Below are 25265 nucleotides of genomic sequence, written 5' to 3'. Positions count from 1 at the left end.
TTGATTTCAGCCTTTAAAGCCCTAAATGGTTTGTGGCCAAGACACCTCAGTGCCTATCTTCTCCCATAAACTAGATCAGATTGGCATCTGAGTTCTGTTCACGATCCCACCCTTATATGAGATCAGATGGGCAGAGCCTTTTTGTGGTGGCACCAAAATTGTGGAATACCATCATTGTGAAGTCCCATTGGTACTTTTCTCCTTTAGCATTCAGAAACATTTTGGAGATCTCTCCCCTCATTCATTATGTTGTTTTGGATTTGGTTTTCTCTGTTGATGTTTCCAGTTGCTTTGTTTTCAATTCTTTTCTTTTAGGGCAAGCCCTCACAAGGAGACTTACATTTTTAAAAGTCTCAAGCAGTATAGCATGGAAAAGAAAAAATGTAACAAAACCAGCATCATATAAAATTATATATAAGGAGCCAGTAATATCAAAGGCGTAGATGAGGAGTTTTTAAAAAAAATGTCTTTAAGGTCTGCATTAAAGCTACAAGGGGGGAGGGGGCAAGAAGAGCTGTTGGAAGAGGAAGTCCACAAGTGTGGGGCTACCATTGAAAATGCCCTGTCCATGATCCCTGTAGGTCTTAGTGTGGAGCTAGTCCTAGACTTAGGGCCTAGACAGGTTCATATTGGTGTAGGCATTACTTCCAAATAACCTGGTCCCAAATTGTCCAGACTTACCTCCTATGCTTTTATAGATCTACTTTTGGGTTGGGGAACTTTAAAGTTTATTTCATGCACTTCAGATTGTTTATATTAATTTATTGAACTTTTAAAGTCCAGCTACTTTATGTGTCCGTAGTACAGAAATAAAGCTAAAGATAATCTAATGAGCACCTACTCTGTTGAGTACGCTGTGTTACTCATTCTTCATTACCATCCCCATGTTTCTCTTGTGTCTCCACAGGCAACCAGGCAACCATTCAGAATGCATCTCCAGTGCCATGCAGACCTCAAGCAAGGCCTACAGCAGTAAAATATGGGAAGCCAATTGTGCCTCTGTGGGGTTGCCTTCCTCCTTTGTTTTCTCTTGTGTCTGGAGAGGTTACAAGAGTACATGACAGACTGCAGTTTAACAGATGCAGTTGTATGCAGCTGGAAATGGGGGAAACTGCATCTGTTGCTCACTGTCGTGGAGATTACAAAGGCACAAAGGCACACAACAACTATATTTGAATTATTTATTAATCATACTATAATGAGAAATAAATGTATGTATGTAAAAGTGATGTTATGCCTATATTTTAGTGTATTTGACATTAATTACTACAGGTCCCCCCCAAAAAAGGTTTGTTCAATTTGTCTTAAAAAATAGGGCTTTCTTTGTACATTTTTAAAAATGTTTGGTTGGGTTTAGGCCACGGGTGCCAGCTCCTAGGGGCTGAACCCTTTTGGCCCCCCTCTATATTTTTGTGGCATGGACTGGGGGGCCCCTATGCCTCAAAACCACAGAGCAGAAGAGCAGAACTGAGTGTGCCGTGCCCCCAGTGACCAGCTGCTCCTCTTGCTCCTCCTGCCATGGAAGGGAAGGAGGGTCAAAGCAGCCTCCTGCGAGTGGCGCTGCCAAGAGGAGGCGGAGTATGAGCTGCCAGGCATTGAGCTGTGTGGCCACCACATTGGCTCCTCCCCTGGTCCTCCTGATGTCACACGCATGGCGTTGGGACGTTGGGATGTCATGTGCACAACATTGTCCTCCCCAATCACCTTTAAAAGCTGGCGCCTCTGGTTTAGGCATTCCTTTTTGGTTAATAATTGTTACTGAAATGTTAAACATTGTAAAGCTTGATTCAAAGAAGCTCATTCTTTGACTAAGAATAAACTTCATAAGAAAACTTTCATAAGAGGAAATCCTCAAAAGAGGACTTTCAGCTCAAATTTGGAGGACATAGGGAATGAAAAGGTCACCTACTTCCATCAGTTTTGTGGGCATAGAGAGGGGGGTGGGAATGTACCACCACTGCCAGAATTTTGGCCAACAACTGGCAACCACCATTGCCTTCTCCCCCACCCACAAAGCTGCCAGGAAAAGGTCACATAATGACCTTGCTCTTACAGGACTTCTAGAGGGGTGTTAGCCATGAATGGCAGCTATCATTTTATTTTCCTCGGAAGCTCTCATCTGAGTGACCCTGTGTCATGTGGAGTTATTCTGGGATTTTGGGGAGAATAATGTGATGACTGTCAGGAGCAGCAGTCGTGAGTTTCACCCCCACTGACTCCATTCCCCCAAACCTCCCAGACATCCATTCAACTTTGCAGCTGTGAATTGGAGCACAAAATTGTGGAATCTTGGGTTAGCCCTAGTGTCCACTCTCAAAAGTATCACTGTCATCTGTTAGGGTTTTAAAGACTACCGTTGAGAGAAATTGGCAAACCTTTTATACAGTTTTTAGACACTGAGAAAACGTTTCAGAATGCTTTCCTTTCAGCACTTTTTTCTGTAACATCCAAAAGCAGTGAAAATGCTGTGATGGAAATAAAAAAACCTTTCCCATCTAATAGCTTCTGCATCCTTTTCAAGTAACAAGAGTTCTGTTTTTATATACACTGACAGGTTTTTGATACATGAAAAAACAACAGCTGCTATATATATAATATTGAAACAGATTTTAATAAAGAGCTTCTAATATGTTCTTGTTATATAGGTGAGCTTTCCATAGCTGCATTTAATTAACTCTGAAATTATCCGAGTTCTTCCTTTGTAGTGGGTGGGTAGCTGGGGAGAAAACGTCAGTCCAAGCGGGGAGGGAGTCCAACACTAGACAGCTTATTTTGTCCCTGTTTGGTGACATCATAATTGGAAGCTGCTTTATCTCAAAGGAGAGGTAAGCCTATCTGGAGATGCAAGGGATTGAAGCTGACTGTACACATGTGAAGCACATGAGCTGCTACTGAGTTATGCCCTCCCCCACCCCCACAACAATATACTTATATATATTTGAAACCATAATTCACCTCATTACAGACATTATGGATTATCATTTACCTTTAGACATTTAAAAATTCTTTTCTGTGATCTGAAAAGGAAAGCCAAAATATGTGATATGGAATTGATTACTGTTATCTTGTATACGAGCTAAGAACATTAATAAGTGTATTTGACGGGACATTATATGTTCATTTTTGGAATGAAATAAATTAACTCAGTTATTTGTCTTGTTCTTTTAAAAAATAATGTATATATCTATCTTCTCGTGTTCCATCCACATGTACTCATTTGTTTATACCATTTTCATACAATTTACAGTTTTACCTTTTCCCTGTAACATTATGACTGACTAAGCTAAGGAAATTATTAAAACCATTTTCAAAGAGGAAGGAAGAAACCACCTTCTTTTAAAAGCAGTATTGATTCCTTCTGCAAAAATATATCTCTGCAAAATATCTATTCATAGCATGCATCAACGTGTAACTTTTGTAGTTCTCTTAATCTTCATCTTCAAAAAATAACATCACACATTTCTTCTTTTCTATATTACACTTTTCTCTTTTCTCCCAGTTACATCATTGAAAATCATTGAATTGTGCCGGTTTAAATACTGTTCCTGATCCTAATCTTTTTGTGTATTCCACTTCCCCAGCCCCTCTATTCCTGATACTTACTTCAGAAAATTTCTGAGTCCCGACACTGAAAAAAAAGTTGTTTCCCTGGTTCCATCCATTTCACTGTGTGCCCTTTCTACCTATTTAACATAGGGATGTCTATAGAGATCTTCGTTCAGGTGATCCAACTACATGTATTTGAAGTGATGCAGATAGCAGCTGTGGGGAGGGCCTGAACAGGCTCTCTTATTATATTTATATTAAAACACAGTTCAAACTGTGAGAAGCATATTTTCCAACAGTCTGAAGCTTATCAACAGGGCAATTTCAGTGAGTTTCTAGAAAATACCCGTTTTCTCAACCAGTTGATTTATACCAGCAACCCAGGAGAATAGTTTATGGAAGCCATAAGATACTTTCTCTTTTAAAAATTTATTTCCAACTTAAAATAAGTTTTCCTCAATTAATTGCTTTTCTTAAAAATGATTAAGATTAATCTGAATGGCCAGAATCCCTGTCTTTATGGTTTTCTGCATGTGTTTCTCTTTATAAATAAAGGCCCTGGAGACGAAAACTGGCAGTTTAAGTCCTCTTGACTCTGAGAATATGTCATTTCTTCTCACAGAACTCACAAAAGGGGGGATATCCTGTTCTAGGCTATCCCCTTTGGTTGTGTGTGAGAGAGAAATTGGCAGACAGCTCAAGGCTACATTGGTCATCCATTTTTTTATTGCACTGTTTTACCACAGACGTTCTCCAACACTGTGGAAATCGTTAAAACAAGAAACCATTCATAAAAGTACAGTACTGTGAATCTACACTCTGCACTGCCAGATGTCAATAAAAAAGTTTAAAAGCTCAAATGGTCTGACCTAAGAATTTAATCCAGAGAACTATAGTGTTTTCATTATGCAGAAATTAGTCTGTGGAAAGGTCCTTTGGTATCCCTTATTTCTTCTCCTACTCACACACATCCATGCATAATAACAAAAACTGAACTTTTTTGTGGGGCGTTTTTATGTTTCAGATGAAACAAATAGGCAACGATGGCTACAGCCCCACCTCTGTAGCAGAATGGCTAGATTCCCTGGAACTGGGTGATTACATCAAACCCTTTCTGATAAATGGCTATACGTCGATGGACCTTGTGAAAAAAATCTGGGATATTGAATTAATCAATGTAAGTCAATATATTTTTACCTTAAAAAAACCACCAGTTTTAATCCTTTAAAAATGGTCAAATGAAAATAAATTGTTGTAAAAAAAAGCGTAAAGCACCTACTAACTTGTTTGTTTGGTGTATTCAGTATTGATATCTGATGTTTAGACCTGCTTCTTCTGATATGCTCAAGGTTCTTCTATGGTGAAGTTCTTGTATGCAGCATATTGTTGGCCTCCGGCAAGCACATTAATGTAGAGAAATTTTGGAGCCTATTTATCTAAGAGTTTCTTCCTGCCAATTTAAAAAAGAAAATGAAAACTGTAATAATATTTTTTTATTTGTTCCCGGCCCATCTGACTGGGTTGCCCCAGCCTCTCTGAGCGGCTTCCAGCATATATAAAAACATAGTAAAACATTAAACCTTAAAAAGCTTCCCTATACAGGGCTGCCTTCAGATGTTTCCCAAATGTTATATAATTACTCATCTTCTTAACATCTGATAGGAGGGCATTCCATAGAGTGGGCACCACTACTGAGAAGGCCCTCTGCCTGCTTCCCTGTAGTTTCGCTTCTCGCAGTGTAGGAACCACCAGAAGGCCCTCAGTGCTGGATCTCAGGGTCCAGGCTGAACAATGGGGGTGGAGACACTTCTAAAGGGATACTGGGCCGAGGCTGTTTAGAGCTTTAAAAGTCAGCACCAACACTTTGAATTGTGCTTGGAAACTTACTGGGAGCCAATGTAGGTCTTTCAGGACCAGTGTTATATGGTCTCGGCAGCTGCTCCCAGTCACCAGTCCAGCTGCCGCAGACTGGATTAGTTGTATTTTCCAGGTCACCTTCAAAGGTAGCCCCACGTAGAGCGCATTGCAGTAGTCCAAGTGGGAGATAACCAGCACATGTACCACTCTGGTAAAACAGTGCGCAGGCAGGTAGGGTCTCAGCTGTCACACCAGATGGAACTGGTAGACAGCCACTCTGGACACAGAATTAACCTGTGATTCCATGGACAGATTTGAGTCCAAAATGACTCACAGGCTGTGCACCTGGTCCTTCAGGGGCAAAGTTATTGCATAATCTTAATCATAAACCAGATCTTCCACTGGTCTGAATAGTTGACTGTGCTGTCTTGAACAGTGTGTCGACTTATTTCCCCCCCTTTCCCCCCTCATAAATTTCTGAATGTTCATAAAGTATTGTTCTTAACATGTGATCCTATCTTTCCCTTTATAGTTTTTTAAAATTATAAAATCACTAATTTCACAACCACACAGACACCATTTAAGTTCACAAATCTCAGTATTCATCTTGTGTAAAAATAACTGTTCCTACTCTCTGGAGAGAGCCAGTGTGGTGTAGTGGTTAAGAGCGGTAGTCATGTAATCTGGGGAACCGGGTTCGCGTCTCCGCTCCTCCACATGCAGCTGCTGGGTGACCTTGGGCCAGTCACACTTCTGTGAAGTCTCTCAGCCCCACTCACCTCACAGAGTGTTTGTTGTGAGGGAGGAAGGGAAAGGAGAATGTTAGCCGCTTTGAGACTCCTGAAGGGGAGTGAAAGGCGGGATATCAAATCCAAACTCTTCTTCTTCTTCTTTAATAAAGGTCATACTTTGCTTTGTGGTTCATATAAAATCTGTACAAAGTTTTGTTTGTGAAAATATTTTGTCTATAACATTCATTTCTGTATCCAACACTTTTCCTTTTCTGTTGGTCAGTAACTGTAGGGTCAAATGTCAGCCTGGGGTTTGAAAGGGAGTTTGGAAAGTAGTATCAGTGAGACTGAAGCAGAAATGTGCTATCATAACAAATGCCTTCTCTCAAGGCCAGCAGAAAAATTTCATAATGAGAAAATGTTTATTTGAACATCTTCACAGGCTAACATGCATTTTGTCTTGTTAGTGGTAAGGTAAAGGGACCCCTAACCGTTAGATCCAGTCGCGGACTCTGGGGTTGCAGCGCTCATTTTGTTTTATTGGCCGAGGGAGCCGGCGTGCAGCTTCCGTCTGCTAAGTTTATGTTCACTTGATTCCTCTCCCTTTACTGAAGTGCTGACTGTTGCATTTTGTGTCACAAGGTCCTCAGAGAGATGACACCTTTTCAAATCAGAGGACTAGGAAAAAGCTGTCACAGATCTGTTTTTGTTATCCCACCCCCCAAACTGCTCCTAACAACATGGTTTCTCTAACACTATGAGTAAAAGAAAGAAGCCTGAGAGAAAAACAAAAGCTTCAGCTGCTATTGTTCAAATCTACATTAATGTATTGTTTAGCAGTCCCTTTTCAATTGCTTCCTGTGTAAATTTATGCAGGGTAGCATTGAGAGTTATTTTTAGATTAATACATCTAAAACATTGATTCAAAATCAGCCATGCACATTTAGTCCAATGTAGCTGTCCATATAATTAATTGTGCAAGAAGCTGGGGTTGATCCAATTCATGGGATATTCTTCAAGAGAGTTGTGTGAGAATCATGCTAAGTGCTTTAAGGCACTGATTAGCAAAGGCCATGTTTGTGTGCATTGCAGGGTGCTTTTATCATGCTGTAGCACCCTTGCATTTTTGAAACCATTGCTTTCTGACCTTTGTTGTATTTTATCAAAACATGTATCTGTGGAAGTTTGGCCTGCGGTTGCCAGTCAGTTCAGAATACTCCCAGCGTCTAAGCTCTGGGGTGGATATATTTTTATGGTTGTAAGTTGTTTTTAATTGTTTTTAATCTTGTAACCCACCCTGGGACCTTAGGGTGAAGGGTGGGAAATGAAGAATGAATGCCATGGGAAATTTAATAAATAGAATGGAAAACAGTGGGACTAGCTGATGTAAGTGGGTGAGCAATATAAGGTTTTCCCCCCTTTATTTGAAAATTTAGTTTTTCCCTAATATTACATATTTCTTTTTCTTCTTCTTTTTTAATTATATATTTCAGTATTATGTTACAATCTAGAACTATCCCTGTGTACTTTTTCACCACTTTCTCTTCCTCTAATTATTTTAGACCTTTGAATCTTGTATGTTTAATCATCTGATATTCAGAACATGAGAAGGGCTGGCTGCATCAGACCAGCTGCATTTCGTCCAGCATCCTGTTCTCACAGTGGCCAACCAGATACCTGTGGGAAACCCACATGCAGGACATGAGCATAGCAGTACTCTGCCCACCTGTGATTCCCAGCAAATGGTTATCAGAGGCATAATACCTATGGCAGTGGAGGTGGAACATAGTCATTGGGGCTACTAGCCATTGATAGCCTTGTCCTCCATGAATTTGTCTAATCCTCTTTTTAAGCTATCCAGTTTGGTGGTCATCACTGGCATATGTTCTGTGCAAAGAAGCACCTTCTTAATATCACTTGGCTTATCATATATGCCAGTCAGCATCATACTGTACAGTATATTTTATTTACTTCAAGTCTAGATTACTGCAGTGTATTCTATGTGGGGCTTCCCTTGCCCTTCATTCAAAAGCTACAGTTAGTGCAGAATTCTACAGCATAATTACTGCCAGGAGTGAGGCCCTGCCAACATATAACAAATGCACTTAGTTGCTGATTGCTACTGGGCTAAGTTCAGGGTATCAATATTAGTATACAAAGCTCTTCACAACTTGGGACGAGTTACCTGTGATCACCTTCCCCCATATATGTCCACTCAACCACTTTGATCTATGGAAGCAGCAGTGTTACAGGTGTCACATAATACCCATTCTGCATTTGAAGGAAATGTTTATACCTCCACAGAAGGTATACTTTTTCCTTGCTCATCCATTTGAGAAATGAGGATAGGGAAAGGCCTGAACTCTCTGTTTTTGATCAATAACAGCAATACTGATTATTACTCCCCCCCCCGTCAGTATCAGCCAGTGAGCAAGCAAAAGTGATTTTGGGGACCCATTTGCTCTGTCCATTACCCTGCTTTCAGTCCCCATGAGCAACTTGACTGGCAGCTGGAGTAGAGCAAGTTTCCTTCTCCATTTTTGCCTAGAGCAGAAGAGGGGAAAGTGCTAAAGCAGAGGAGAGGGGAAAGAAAATTACTAGATGGCTGGATGAGAAATGGATGCTTTCTGTGGCTCAAGTGCCAAACGAAGCTAAATACATATCAGCCCTCCAATGCTTCAAAACAGACAAAGGAGAAGGGGCGTGTTACCTGTTCGTACCTAGAGGAATTATGCTTGTGCACTGGATCCTTGACTTAGATTTTGGAGCACAACGGAAGCTATGCTTAGGGTAGGAACAGACTTTTGCTTACAACATGTGAAATTTGTTAAAAACTTTCAACAGCTATTCCTTCATACACCAAAGTAATAATTAAGCCAAAGTCACAGCAGCATGGTGTCAAACAGACTATATATTTTCTTCCCCCTTGCCCATTAATCCCTTTTAAAAACACTAAAGACTCTTTCAAGCCCTGAACTTTTGTTGCTCTTTTTATTTAAAAGTTTAATTTGTTTCATTCAGCTATTCTATTTTGGTGCTTTAGAGCCTTTTGAAACAACAGTATCATAACTTAAAGGAAGAACCACTGAATTGCTTACATTGCAGCCAGGGACTGATGAACACTTGTCAGCAGGAGGGTGATATTTTCTATCTGTCTGCCATCCACAAATTTATAGGCCTTCTTTTTTCTTCCCTTTCATTCTCAGTTAATCTCCCTTCTGCTGTCCCCTTCAACTGTATTTATTTGCGAGAAAATTTTATATTGGTAGTTGCTGGAGAAGTGAGCACCACCTTGGTTGTAGTAGAGAGTCCTTGGTTGTAGTAGAGAGTATTCAACCGTGTGGGTGTGGGCACATACACTTATATGGGGATCATTTGCAACATTCTATAATGGACTTTAGAGCTTTAATTATATTATTTCCATTATCATGCATATAATAAGCAGAATCAAAATGCTACAATGCAACTGACTGTTGCGGATGATAGAGGGCAAGTTGATTGTTCAAACACATATGCAGAGCGTTTGAAATTACATTTCATTATGTTGCTAAGGAACTAAGTGTGCTATCTCTATTTTCTTGAAGAAGCTGAGCTTCAATTATATGGATTTTCTTTATAGTTTCTAGATTAGATAAATGGTGCATTATATGAAATTCATTTTGATAAAGCTGTTATAGACATATTCGAAAAGACAAATCCTAAATGTCTGGTTTTGCTTTCCCTCACCAGCTGATACAAACTGAATGACATATAGTAATTTCCCCTATCTTTCCCCTCGTCTCCATAATGCTTTGTCAGTGCCTGTGTGTTTGTATTAATCTGCAGTAATCTAAAGAATTGATCACTGATTTCACAAAGATCACATTTGTCCACGTTCTGTGTCTTTTTATACTGGGTGAAAAAGCACAAAGGTTTAGGATCAGAGTTTTCCTTCTAGATAGGCTACCTTCCCAGGTTGATGAACCCCATCTGCAGTGAGTATACCATGCGTATAACATGCTTTAGTGTGTGCCATTCTGTGTATGGAGTGAGGCATATTTTCAAAGGCCACTGCCGAGAGAAGAAACCCTATAAAAAGGGTAGAATGAACAATATCATTGACTGAATAGGTAATTCAAACAATGACAAGCTAATTTAACATATCCCCATGTGGACACAGCATACTGACAATTGGAGGTTAAAAAAGGAAAATGGAGGTAGTAGAATGGAATGGAGAGTCTGAAATCCTTAAATGTTGCAGTGTAGAGTTCTTCTTTTCAGGATTCCAGACACTACATTCCATTCCACCAGTACCCTAGTTTTCGTTTTTTTAGTGTCTCACTTGTATTTTTTTATCCTAAATGGCACCATAGACATTCAAGAGATAGGCACCAGCAGACTTAGGAAAACCTGAAATTGACAAAAACATCCAAAACAACCCTAGTAGCCCAATGAGGACTGAGCATGCTCTGTAGCCATGGGATCTGGACTAGCCATTTTGGGAAATGGAAAATCGGGTGGGCAGGGGGTATTGAATGGTGTGTTGTGGAGGAGGGCACGGCTGACTTAACTGGAACAGTGAACAGGAGCAGCTCCACACTGCAATATTTTTTATATTTTTTGCAGTTACCATTTGTTTCTTCTGCTATTGTTTCCTGCCCACATTTGCAGCATGGAACTTTCCATTCATCAATCCTTGCATATTATATTAGTTGATGTGTATTGAGTAGGTATTATTTTGGGTTATTATTGCTGTTGTCTCCCAGATGTATTGTGCAAAACTAATCATGTTTGCTGTTGCAAGAATGTGTCAAATTAATGAAATGTGGAAATTTAGTACATTTTTGGACTGGCATCTTCGACCATGCTTAACTCTTGAGCTTTCAATAGACATTATTATCTTGTGGTTTGTGATTGTCCATTTGTTACATTTTCCTTTATTCCTAGTTCTTTCTAAAACAGACTGCACTGTTTCTAACTGAAGGCGGGAGTTCAGTGTAAGCTGTGGTAGTTTTTCCAAATCTTCTGCACTGTCATTTCCTCCCACTTCATCTTAGGTTTCAGCAGGACTCAGAGTCAAAGGAAAGTGGGTGGGGAAAGTTTCTTCAGTAAAAAATGAATGCTGTTCACTATATCTTAAGGCTAGAGAAAAGCTGAAGGGAAGCAAAGCGTGTACCTTGTAGAAAAGCTTTGCTGGTGCACTCTCAAAAATAAAAATCAGTCATTTATTTTTTGAGCCTTGCTTCAGCAGCTAAGCTGCTGAGACATGATGATCTGTGAAAGATTCTGATGGATGCCAATATTTCTGCCAAGCTGCAATCTTGTGCACCCTGATTTGGAAATAAGCTTGTCTGGAGGCTTACTTCCAAGTTAACCTTCATAAGAACAAGGAACTTTGGGACAAACTGCATTGGTGGGAGCTCATCCACACTTTGCTTTGTCGCATAATTTTGTTCCATTTGTTCCGTGACTTTTTTGGTTTCTATTTTATTCGTTTACCACTGAATGAGAACAAACGTCAATTTGCAGAAAGCCCAGTTGACATTTGTTCCAATTCAGCACTAAACAGCAGGTTTTCCCAGGGAAAGCAGCAGGAGAAAAGGAAAACCTCTCGGACCCGTGCCTAGAAGTCATAGACCAAATACAAGTGTGGGTGAGCCCTTAGCATAGGAGCCAACTCCTAGGGGCCGTGCGGGCTTTGGCATCACAATCAAATATATGATGGGCCAGGCACCCGCAAAGTTGATGGGCATTACCATTCAAATAGTGTGCACGCACCATGTCCTGTGATCAATTATGCAGGGAGGGGTTTACCTGGGCCCCCACAATATTTCATTCAGGTTGGCACCCCTGGCCCTTAGCTGGTTCCTCCTAAGCTGCAAATACAGTGTGAGTCTTTTAAAAGAGGCCCCATGGATACAGAGTACACATCTTCCATGGGGCCTCTTTTAAAAGACTCGCCCTGTATAAGGAAATAATCAACAGTGAAATATGCGTATTTCAAGTGACCCAGTCTCAGGGCATGGAAAAGAAGGCAAATGGAAGAGAATGAAATTGTACAGAACTAAATTAGCACAGATAATTGCAGTGACTCAGACAATTATGAGGTATCAGGTGTAAAAACAATATATAATCAGTGATTTGTAAAGCAGGATCCTTCAAGCAACTGAAAGAACTGGCTCAGTCATTCAAGCATGGATCTTTTAGGTTTACTCAGTGCTGAATGCACCTTTAAAAAAAATTCAAGCTCAAAACAGGAGACAATGGATCATAGGGACCCATGTAACCAGGCAAATTGTAATTTGCAGTTCTGTACTACCTGTGAAATACATTACCATGGGATGATGTTAAAAAGCAAGGAGTGGTGTAAGATGAAGAGTTAAAGTCATGAAAATCCAGCATAAACTCGTAGCCATGGTCAGGGGATGCAAGCCGTCCTCAATGTACGGTATCTAAAGCTCTTGTACCAGAGGAAATGAATCTCTATTAATCTCTTTATCCATAAATTGTCCTTTGGTCTCACACTTCCTCTGAAGCATCTGACTACTTGAACAGATGGACCATGCAAACATTTGGCATGGCTCCTTTTTCTGCTTTAAGTGTGTGTGCTAAATCTTCCTATTCTTTTTTCTTGAAGAAGATGCAGGTATTTTTTTTATAACTGTGCAGCCTACTTTCATGTGGATATTCCACCCCCTCTGTTTTTTTAAGCAAGTAATTTCCCCCTCTCCTTCCTGAACACCATTACATTCTGAAAAATTGCACTTGGTTGCTGAACCTGCTGATTGGCAGCAATTGTAAGCTGTGACAATCAAAGTTGAGTATTTTGGGTGCCTATTGTGTTCCACTTGAAGAATGCTGCCCTTATTCTATCATGCTGTGGCTATGGCAATAGAAATTATGCACCTATTAAGTGAGGTATGTATCTTGTTACACAAACTGTCCCAATTATCCCAAACAGATAATACTTTCCTGGAAATGTCCTGGTGGAATGTTCCATTGTTCGACAACAAATTGACCTGACATACTGCCTAATGCATTATCATAAATCTTGCTATTTAGAGAGCAAGCTCCCTTCAAGGGTTCAGCATGGGGTGTTCCTATGGGGGAAATACAGAATCAGACTCAGGGTGAATGTAGAGTTTCTACTGCCTCTACATAAGCTAAAAAAAAGCCTCCCTTTACAGCCTACAATCCATCATACAATAAACTGATAAAATAAATAGTCTCTAAATGGTTTGTTGCCCTAGGCAACCACTGCCTACAGTATATTTGAGCAGCTCTGAATAAAGTATCTGCGCTTTATCTTTTTAACCCTTTACCGTTAAAGAACAATGGGGGGATATAATGTGAAGATTTTCTTCCAGACCTAAATAACAAACATTTTCGCATAATTTTAGTTCACCTTTCATGTTCTTGTTGATTGACATAACCTGAAATGAGATATATTTCATACATTTAGACTCTGACTTTCTTCCTATATACATAAGAATGCAAAATGTCACAATGCTCTAAGTTTGCATGACCACCAATAGGTGGCCTTGCCAATTGCAGTGTGAGGATTGCCAGCCCAGCCCAAGCAAGCTGCTTAAAGGATGTGGGGAGGTGCACAGTAGCATGAAGGTGGAAGGAACTGTGGGGAGATAGTAAGGGGGTGGAAAAAGCCACAGTAGGTGGGTGAGGTAGAGAACTGGCAAAAGAGACAGGGGGCTAGCAAGGAAGTCAAGCAGAATAAGCAGGGTCAGAGTGTTTAGTTAAGAAAAAAAAAACAAATAAATTGGCAGACACTAAAAGCCTGCAGTTGCAATGTTGCAGCCCAGCCCTATACTGCAAATAACACAATCTGACAATTCAGATTTGAATACACTGATATACCTATAACTACACCTTTTTTAACAATATTTTCCCACCCCTCTCTCCTCCCCCTACTTCCCACCACTATCTGCCTTATCACTTAAATATTCATTCCAGATTTCTTCATATTTATCCATTCTTATTTTGCGTCAACATGCAATTTGTTCATATGTAGCTAATCTGTGCATATTATCAATCCATGTGCTCAATGGAATCTTTTTGCGGCTCTTCCAATTCATCAAAACAAGTTTTGTTGCTTCTAATATAGCACAGTACATCCATTATTATTTTTTGACCCCTTGAAATCTCCCACATTTTCAGAATATAATTTAGAATTAAATTCAATTCCCCTAAATAACAATTTCTTTTTATTACTTGAACAATGAAAGCAGGCAGGCGGTGGCACAGGTGGGAAAGCAGCCGGTTCAGGCAGGCTTTCCTATGCTCCTCATGTTGCCACTGCCACCTGCCTGCCTGATTGCACACACACACAACAGGCCAAGGGAAAGCTGGGGTCTGAATGAGTGGGTGGCCCAGATGCGTGGGCAGAAAGTCAGGTGAATGATCCAGGCCGGCCGGCAAGCCTTCACGTGCTTCCCTTTGCTGCTGCCACCCACACATTCCCCCAAATTTCCCCATCTTCAACCCCCCCCCCAATTCACCCCAGTCTCAAGATCCTGCTGCCATTGCTGGAGGAAAGCAGGATGAAGAGGTTCTTCTTGTCACCCTGCCCTACGGCCACTTCCTTCTGTTGGCAGCGCGGAGTGAAGGAAAGGGAAGGTAGACTCACCCCTTTTTATTACACTGATATAGGAAGCAGTACTATTAGGGCTGAGTTGAATAAAACATAAAAGGTATCCAATAATTTCTGAACAATCCCTCAGTGGACATGCCATCAATAACTCACTGACCTATTATGCCATTCTCCTTGACCCCCATACTATCAGAGCCTGCTTCTCTGTTTATTGCTTTATTTATAAGATTTCATGCCCACCATTCACCATAAGGTCTCAGGGTCACAGCAATATGATACAGAATTATACAAATGGATGGAAAAGTTACAAGGATTAAAAGAAATAAAACTGTTCCAGCCCCAACAGAGCAGTATAATTTCAGCAAAAGAGATGGATCCCACAAAACAAAATACAGTCAAGGGCCTTGATAAAGAGGTGCTTCTTCAGCATCCTCCCAAAACTGTACAACAAAGCTCCTAGATGCTCGTCTGTAGGGAGGGAGTGGCACAATTCAGGAGAAGCCTCAGAAAAAACCCTGTCCTGGGCTGCCATTCGCCACATTGCTGAGGGTGGTGGAACTACCAAAAGATTCTTCTCTGCCAATCCTAACACCCCATGGTCAGCAGTGAAGAAGGCGATCTTTCAGATATTTGAAAGATACTTCTTTTCTCTTGCTGTCTCCTATCTCATGGTGCAAACACAGCAAAACTATTACACTCTGCTCCATTGACAATCCAGGAAGGCCCCCCCCCCCACCTTACATACAGCCTGTCTATCAGGAAATTCATATTTTTTATTATAAATAGCTGCATGTTGGCTGTCTTTTAGGTCAAAGCCTGGAAAGGAGGGGTTCCACTTCAACACAAATTCTTAGATTGGCAGAACTCTTTAACTTTGGGAGAGAAAGTGTAATGCACAAAAACCATCCTCTTTTTAGTTCCCTATTCTATTTTTCTTTACTGCTTCCCAGTCCTTGAAGAAGGCAGAGTACTGACTCTTCGGCAAACCTGTGTTGAAATCCTCTTAGAAGTTGGTTTATGTACTCTATTTGTTCTAGTTGGGGCCATTGTATGTACACCCACCTCTGTGTATGTATTAATATTTATATACCACTGAAATATATTTAGCTGATTTGGGCTGTAGTGCAAGAGTACCTAAATGGGTCTGAAGTAAGAGTTGATCCCCTCCCCCTTTCATCAGAATCATTTTTGTCAACCTAATTGGAGTCAGACTGGTGGATGAGAGATGAGTCACATTTCTCTTCTCTCTTTGAGTTGTCAGAAATACAGAATCAGACTTAAGAGCCTTGCACAGTAAGTGGAAAAAGTTACACCTCTGCTTCTATGTATTCCCATTTTTGATAGGTAAGCTTGGCAACTTCAGCCACGTCCATGACAGTTCCTCAGTTTGAAAGTTCCTACTTTGGTGGGAGAAGTTTTCATTATTATTTACAGCCAGTTGCTGTAATTTATTCTCATTAATTCTAGTTAATATATCTCATTCTCCAGTAGTCTTAAATAATGTATGTTTATTCCCTTCAGTTTTTTCAGAGTTGAGGAGGTCTCCCCCCCGGCAATAAGATAGATAAGCTATGCCTTTATTCAGTTCTTTGATCTCCCCCACTCCCTTTAGCCCCTAGGTTTTTCATGTATTAAGCTTTATATAAATTACATAAAATACAGCATTTTTCTGAAGCAAAATCTGAATTAAAATATTCCTAAAAGTTTCACAAGGGAGGAATTGTGCCTTGCAACAAAAATGACTGAGTAAGAAATCTGTGTTGCCTGAAAGATCTCAGAAACTGTCATTGATGTCTTTTTTGCAAAACCACACCAACACAAATCCACATTACTTGAAATAAAAACATGTTAAGTTATGGCTTCACGACTTTGCACTTACCTGGGAGTAAGCCTCATTTAACACAGGGCTGGGGTAGACAGGGCCCAGTGACCTAATGGGGGTGCAAACTGCTGTTTCTCTGGATATCAGGTTGATCATTTGATGGGCGGAAAGCAACAGATAACCCTGCCTCCTCAGCTAATCAGTACAGATCAGCTAAGGGGAGAGGTGTGTGCATGGCCCTATCTGTACCATACATTTAAAGAGGTATGATACCACATTAAAAAATAATAGCCTTCCCCTAAGAATCCTGGGAACTGTGGTTTGTTAAGGGTGCTGAGAGTTGTTAGGAGACTCCTATTCCCTTCACAGAGCTACAGTTCCCAGAGTTCCCTTTGAAGAGGGATTGATTGTTAAACCACTTTGAGAAATGTGACTCTGAGAGGAATAGGAGTCTCCGAATCCTTAATGAACTCCAGTTTCCAAAATTCTTTGGGGGAAGCCATGGTTGTTTAAAGTGGTTATCATTGTGCTTTAAATATATACTGAAGATGAGGCAAGTATCAACCTTTGTTTGAGAGTGTAGTAGCCACACCCACTTTTGCCTCACCTAATACTTCCATGTGGCCCCTGGAGGGTTGGCCAAAGGTGAACATCGCCCTCAGGCAAAAAAAAAAAAAAGGCTTAGCCATATCTGCATTATATTCAGAAGGATTAGGCACAGCAGATATATTGAATTAGCAACCTCTTCCCCACTGAATATTAAATGCTCACTATGGAAGTCTGGGACCAATGGCTTGCTCACAATAATAACTGAAAGATAGTAGTCCACAGTGTCATTTGTGCCAGAGATTGGCTAAGCACTGGGACACTGAGCAATCAACAGAAATAATTTTAGTAGCTAGATCACTCTAGAAACAAACTATAGTCTTGTCAGTGTTCCAGTGTGTTAGCTTACTGCTCTAGTAGGCATTATTTGACACCAATCTATGCAGTTAGCTTAACCTTCTCTACCAGCTGGAGTGCTGTTAAAAGAGCAAATAACAGCCTTCAGAAGTGCCCCAGACATCATTCCAAAACACTGAATTAGAAGGGAAACTATTACTTGGGAATCTAGTATGGTCACTTTCACCAACCTTGTGCTTCCCAGATGTTGTTAAACTGCATCTTCCATCACCCATGGCCATTGGCCCGTTGGCTAAGGCTAATGGAAGTTGTAGTCCAAAACAGTTTGAGAGCACCAGGCTTCAGTCCAAACTCCTATATAAATCCATTATGTCCAAAGCATGGCCTGTCTGTGCTAAATGTTTGAATTCAGTTTAATAAAATGCATTGGAAACAGTGATGGGTTGAAAGAAATGACACAGAGCAGCTAAACAGATGGAGGATATGTGTTCTGTGCATATACAACTGTTAATGTACAACTCCCAACACAGATATTCGCACTCAAGCATATAAAAGAGAATAGATGACAGCTTCCAGCTGATTCAACAATATTAAAGTAATGTTTAGTTTGGAAGACAACTTGCTTTTTCATTATGATAGCTCTTGTTTTGAAGTAAATTTTATCCTCAACCCTTTCAAAAATAAAATAAGTTACCTTCTACCTATAGGTGGTGGGTTGTTTCCAGTACTGGCATTGCAGTACACTAATGGAAAGCACCTATACTCTGGCAAAGTGAGGCGCACAGTGTTTTCTGGTTCCACATACTACTGCAGCCCTTTGCACCATCTTCCGTACTATTCCAGAAAGTCCCCTGGTCTTCCAGGCAGGAACTGCTTTCTAGGGTGTTAGGGGTTTACACAGAACCTGCATAGCTCATAGCAGGGGGCCTGAACAGAGCACACACAGTCCTCCTTGAGGCAAGGAAGGGGAATATGTTGTTGCCAAGGGGGTGGAAGGGCACACAAGGAGGGCAGCCACAGAAATACACTGAGTGCAGCAGCCTCCAGTGACTTGTTCTATAGAGTACCTGTGGGTCCTAGTAGCAGGCCCCTGCAAAAGTCCAAGGAACCTGAGTAATTAGGAAGAGCAGAGCCAGTGCCTCAGCAACATCAAACTCCTTTCCCCACTACTGAGTCAGGTAAAGACAGACAGCCCCCATCTACCATTCCCTCGCATTAAACAACAACAAAATGGCCATGTCAGAGCCTTTACTGATCATCATCCCAGATGAAATAGATCTTGAAAGGGAAAGACAGGTGTATGGAGTTGCCAACCAGTCACCTCAGCTGAGCTCCTGTTCTTGGGCTAGGCAGAAGGCACGTAGATTTACATTTCCGGGTAGATCTCTGAGCAATTTGCAGTATGCCTGCAAAAGTTTCTGACTCTTGGTTGTTTTATAACAGCTACAAAAAATGGCTTCCCATGCTGTTGAAATGGAGAAAAGCTTGGGAGTCAAGTTTACTAGAATCTATTTGGTATTAAACCATAAGCATTGTCCCTTAGGTAATTAGAGCTGTGATATCAGCTTGAGGTGGACTGGTGTTGAAATCTTTATCTTAGAAGACAAATCTTGACAAAGGATTTCTTTTCTTAGCTAAATTAACCCTTTGTTACATTTGGTTCTGAAATGAGTTTCCATTAGATTGCATTGGGAAATGATTTGAACAGCCAGTGTCTCTTTGGGGGGGGAGGCAAGAACTTGCCTTTTCATTTATAGCTAAACCCATTTATCTAACCATGTATGTTTATCTTCCTAAATGTAACTGCTTTTCTGCTTTGTGGTCCTCCTTGCTTTCTCTTTTTCTATGATTGAGGCATAATATAATCTGGATTATATTATCTAATCTATTAAGAATGCCTTAGTGTAATTGTGTAGAACAGATTACTAATTCTTTAGGCTTCACCCAGGTACAGTAGAGCACAGTGATAAGTATTACTATCTAAAACCAACTTTATTTTGTAATCAGTGTTTACAAATTGGCATAAAATCAGTGCAGTAAAGGAACATTCCACTAGGTGGATCTGGTGTTCTTCTAACGAAGTATCAAACATTCTAGCGTCATGTAACTGGCATTTTATTTTGCCATTGTGTTTATATGTATAACCAGGCTACATATCATAACCTCAATCTGACTATTTGCTAAATTGCTTAACTCGTGAGATGTTATTGACAAGTTAAAGTGGGTATTTAATTCACTGGCTAATAACGTTATTTCTTTAACCTTCACCTGAAATCTTGAGTGTTTCTTGAGGGAGCTGCATGTAGAAATTGCATCAGTGGATGTTACTATTTTAATTAATAGAAGCAAAGTTTTGAATAACAAGTACAAAATTCTATAAGAGTTAAGAACATTCATTTTCTTTCAACCATTGTATAGTTTTTTTTTGTTGCACAAAATTGCACTTTAACCTTTAAAACCAGCTTGTTCAGTGCTAAATACTTTTTTTATTTTGACTCTAGTGCAAATTTAAATCCTGTTGAAATTTACTGAAATGCAGCGATTACTCTTTTCAAAAGGAGAATGAACTCTAGTTGTGGTTGTTTCCCCAAGTATTCTGCACAATAAAACTATCAGTTTGGACAAAAACAAGAAAAGAAAATGTTAAGCAGATTAGATAATGTTTCTAGAACACTTATAGGAGAAGACATAAAACAAAAATTGTTCTTGACAGATGTGCCCATACATTTAGGCATCAAAAGCAAGTTGACAAATATTTCCAATGAAAATAAATAAATTCTGCCTCCATGTTTGATTAAGCATTAGGTGATTTCTGAACTCCAATGTTAAACTTGCATTTTACCCTTCTAGAAAATGTGAAGTATCTCAGTAGTAATGGGTTGGACTAGAGATTACCTGCTCCATTTGTTCTTACTTTTCAATCTGGGCTACAGTTAACATCAGCCAGCTATTGGTCCTGTGCCTGATAAAGTATTACATACTTCTTTGTAAAAGTAGTGATAATAACTATTGTGGTAGTGCTGCTGTTTCTCCATAAATAATATCCTGGACCTCGTAACAATGGGAAACATTTGCATGACCAACTTTTGAGAAACTAGCAGGCATTTATGCAATTTTACTTAAAATGTCCTTTTTTGCTATCCAGTTCTATATTAGTTGAGCAAACTTGAAAACTGAAGTTGAAAAGCATATACCTTTAAGACATTTCCCCCTAACAAAGGAACCTTGCATCTTTCTCTGTTCGACCTTCTGTCTTATTTAAAAGTTTTCAGTGCAATGTTTTCTTTGTTGTCTCTGTTCCAGTTATTGCAGCAGTTGGTTGCAGGCCTGTGACTGTTGTAGATATTCAAGCAGGGGTGGGGAACTGATTTTGGCCAGAAGGCCAGAGCTGAAAGTGGCTAGCCCATTGCAGACTACCTTGACAGGTAGCCAGGGCTGTAAAGGAGAGGTAGGGCATGCGCTTCTGATTGTTTTGTTTCTTGCAGCCCTGGCTACACTTTGGCACTTTTCCCTGTTCTACTTTCAGCAGGAAATAGAAACACTCAGAAGCAGCTAGAAGCTTCTGAGTATATCTGATCCCTGCCCAAATCAGAGGTCCTGACTCTGACATACTCTCCAACATTTCTCTGATGAAAATAGGGACATCCTATTCCATAATGATAATTTTACTATTTATACCCCACACATCTTACTGGGTTGCCCAACTCACTCTGGGCAGCTTCCAGCATATATAAAAACATAATAAAACATTAAACATTAAACAAAACTTCCCTATACAGGATTGCCTTCAGACGGCTCTGGGGTCAGATAACTTCATATCCTCCAACATTTCTCCAATGAAAATAGGGACATCCTAAGCAAAAGTGGGACGTTCTGGGATCAAATCAGAAACCAGGACAGCTTCTGTAAATCAGGGACGTCCTTGGAAAATAGGGACACATGACTTTGGGATGTCTGTAATCTAGTTAAATGAAATAGATCAACTTCTGGGAGAGGGGTTAAGTTAAGGCAGCAGCACTAGACAATTGGGGGCTAACCCTCCTTCCTGCTTTCCCAGTTTTGATTTTCTGATTAATTTTTTCTCTCTGGAGGACATCTTACATCTAGAAAAGAGCATGTTGAGGGAATTTCCTGCCCCAATACCACAACCATAAATCAGGGTATGGAGTTGCTTTTACTTTTTAAAAACCGCATCTCAGAAGTTCTGATCATTTCTAGTTTGGCCTCAAGATCATAAGATTTTGATCAGAATCAGTGGCATGTGGTCAGTGGACCAGGGGGACCAGGCTGGTCTTCCCAAAGCCTGGGAAGCTTGTGCCTGGCTTAGGGAGGGAGGTGCAATACTCCAAAGGGTCCAAGAGCCCTCCCGCTACCTTCCCAAAGCCCCCCCCCCCGGCTTTAGGAAAGAGGAAGGAGGACTCCAGCATGCTTTCAGAGCCCTGGTGCTTCCTTCTCAAAGCCCAGGAAGCTTCTGCCCAGCTTAGGGAGGGAGGCACAAGGCTTATCCACACATTGCCCTCCCAAGCTGGCACCTCTGGCCCTAACTGTTCCCCTACAAAAAAATTCACCACATGCCTCTGATCAGAATAACTTGAGGATGAGGAAATACCATTCAAAATCTCTGGATTGTTCACTGGATTGAGAGCCAGTGTGGTGTAGTGGTTAAGAGCGGTAGTCTCGTTATCTGGGGAACCGGGTTCGCGTCTCCGCTCCTCCACATGCAGCTGCTGGGTGACCTTGGGCCACTCACACTTCTCTGAAGTCTCTCAGCCCCACTCACCTCACAGAGTGTTTGTTGTGGGGGAGGAAGGGAAAGGAGAATGTTAGCCGCTTTGAGACTCCTTAAAGGGAGTGAAAGGCGGGATATCAAATCCAAACTCTTCTTCTTCTTCTTCTTACTCAACCTGAAAAATATCCATTGTTTAGAATACACATGATTTACAGACATAAATTTTCTCCTCTGTTGCTATCACAAAGTGCCACTGACTTTTTGTCCAATGGAATTAACTCATATAATCCCCACTTAAGTATTATTATTATTATTATTATTATTAGGGGAAGAAATAAAATATTACACTGTGAGAATAATTGTATTACTAATAGTGACATATGTACGTGGGCCCTTACTTAAAAAACACTCCCTCCTTTACCTTTTTTTTAAGAAATCCATATCAAATGTGTTACTACAGTGTGAAAATAGATGATATCCTGCAGGGATCCATTCTACATTAATAGAGGATCAAAAAAACAACATTTTGTAGCATATGCTTTAAAATAACATTATGGCTTATGCAGCTTTTGAATTAATAGTATCATTTAGAATACTGGGAATATAATATAAATGACATATGCAGAAAGATTTGTTTTCCAATAACCTGTTTTTGTGAGGTGTAATTATCACAACAACAAAAAAAAGCATGTTTTTGCATTTGTGAAAGCTTTGGGTGGAATAGCAGGGAAGATGTACAAACATCTTTTTGGAAACTGAATTATGTTAAATGTTGAAAACAGTGTTTGGATCCTGAAAGCAATACATTATATAACACCATAGATGAGAGTTTTGGATTAGCATTGGAAGAACAAGTGGAAAATCCCTTTTTCAGAAATTATGTTTTTAAAGAAGTCATGGCAAGTGAAAGAAAAATAGAGATTCTTTATTCCCAGACTTAACTAGCTCATCATTATCTGTATGAATCAGAAAGGAACAGTCTAGCCTTTCAGACCTTGGGGTAAAATCTCTGTGGATTAATTTTAATTGCAAGTAGAATCATTTTTTTTTCAAATTACTGAACCCCCATGGCCATGATGTCATTTATATGGGTCAGCTGGCAAATGGAATGGATAGAGATGATAATATTAATTAAAATGATAGTATTAATTAAAATAGGGAAACGTTGGGTTTTTATAGAATATGGATTTGAATACATACATTTTGCTTCCAAAGTATCTCCAGTCTGTACTTATTTTTGACTAGAGGTCCAGTGAGAAAGGTATGCTCAGACCACACATATGTCACCATTTTGATTGCTGAGTAGCAGAAGACACATGGCAACCACCATCCTGGAAGTAACTAGACATGCACAAAGGACAGCTAATGCAGCTTAGATCTGCAGCTGAATTCTGCCTAAGGAAGCTCCCTTAAAGATTTGTCACTTGGGAGAAAACTAGATCTGATGTAGGACATTCATTGAAATATACTCAGAGTCGCAAAGTGATTTCATGTTCTTTATTCAGCTCATAGTGGTGAGGAGGAATGAATGAATGTCCCCTCACAGTATCTGCTTTATATACATTATTTACACAATGGGCTGCACATGATTGGCTAATTCCGGAATTCTACTGTAAGCCAATCAGGTTGTGGATTCACTTCTATCTGGAGCAGGATTGGGTGGTTCCTGCCAACCAATCAAACTGCTGCATTGTTCCAGGACCAATCAGACTGCTGCATTCTGAATCCTATTGTTCTAGGACTAATCAGACTGCTGCAATTTGGATCCTATTGTTCTAGGACCAATCAGACTGCTTCAGTTTGGATCCTATTGTTCTCAGTACATAACACCCCTCCCCTCTAAGTTCCAGTCCTGCCCGGGAGGTCGCATTCATAGTCCTCAAGGTATGCCGGCGGCCTACGTGTGCGTTGCGGCCTGTGGTGTTCCCTGGTCCGGGCCCCAGGTTCTGGCTCATGTTCCAAGGATGCTGGCTGTGATGGGGTTGTTTGGTCTGGTGCAACCGGCTCGCTCAGTCGTGGTTCTGGTTCTGGTGTCCTTTCGGCCTCACGGGTCCTCTCTGTATTTACTGATTCTGCCTCTCCTGCTGGCCCCTCCTGCTCTATGGGCCTCACTGTCCCGCTGTTCCCTTGGGACTCCTCTGACCTGTCCTCCTCCTGGGTTTCTCCCGGGAATCGTCGCCGTATCTGGTCGCAGTGGCGGTGCCAGCATTGCCCCCCATCCGTTAGCACCTCGTACGACACTGGGCCAGTGACCCTGGTGACTGTGGCGGGTACCCATGCCGGGCCTGCCCCAAAATTCTTTGCGTACACTGGGTCCTGGGCCTCGAAGGTCCGGGGGTTCCTGCCTTCCCCCACGACTACCTCATCCTGAGCTCTATCGGGGTGAAGGCGGTCCAATCTGATTGCAAGGCGCCGACCCATTAGTAGTTCCGCGGGGCTCCGGCCAGTCGTTGAGCTGGGGGTGCTGTGCTGTGCTAGAAGGAATGTGGCAAGGCGGTACTCCCAGTCCCCTTGCGTCATGCGGCGGAGGGTGTCCTTGGTGGTCCGCACCATGCGTTCTGCTTGGCCATTGGTGGCAGGGTGGAACGGCGCTGAACGGATGTGGCGGATGGCGTTCTGTGCTGTGAAGGTTTGGAATTCTCCTGACGTAAATGCAGTCCCGTTGTCTGAGACGAGAGTGTCAGGGAGCCCGTGGGTTGCAAACAGCCTGCGTAGTACCCGGATGGCTGCGGACGTGGAAGTGGACGGTACCAGTGCGACCTCCAGCCATTTGGTGTAGGAGTCCACCACTATGAAGAATGTTTTTCCCTGAAAGGGGCCAGCGAAATCCACATGCAGGCGTGACCATGGTGCTCGGGCGGACTCCCAGGACTGGACTGGGGCCCTTGGGGGATCTGGGCGGGATTCTTGGCAGGCCTGGCAGTGTTTGACCCAAGCCTCTATCTCTCCATCGATCCCCGGCCACCACACATAACTCCTGGCAAGGGCCTTCATTCTTACTACCCCTGGATGTGTCTCGTGTAGGGCTGTGAGGACCCTTTTGCGGAGGGGCTGGGGAACAACGACTCTGCTTCCCCATAACAGGCACCC

General features: G+C 41.2%; 1 protein-coding gene across 11 annotated transcripts in view; it reads left to right on the top strand.

The window, feature by feature from the left end:
* Window positions 1–25265, top strand: part of ANKS1B (ankyrin repeat and sterile alpha motif domain containing 1B) — a 366454-nt gene that overhangs the window by 217629 nt on the left and 123560 nt on the right. For all 11 annotated transcript variants that reach the window (XM_082240761.1, XM_082240767.1, XM_082240757.1 and 8 more), the window contains one exon: window positions 4571–4723. In XM_082240761.1, the coding sequence (XP_082096887.1) occupies window positions 4571–4723 (153 nt within the window). The remainder of the gene's footprint in view (window positions 1–4570; window positions 4724–25265) is intronic.

Source organism: Podarcis vaucheri, assembly GCF_965113315.1.
Source record: "Podarcis vaucheri genome assembly, chromosome: 10".
NCBI classification, from domain to species: domain Eukaryota; kingdom Metazoa; phylum Chordata; class Lepidosauria; order Squamata; family Lacertidae; genus Podarcis; species Podarcis vaucheri.
Note: the sequence above shows the minus strand (reverse complement) of the source record. Positions and strands in the feature narration are given on the sequence as shown.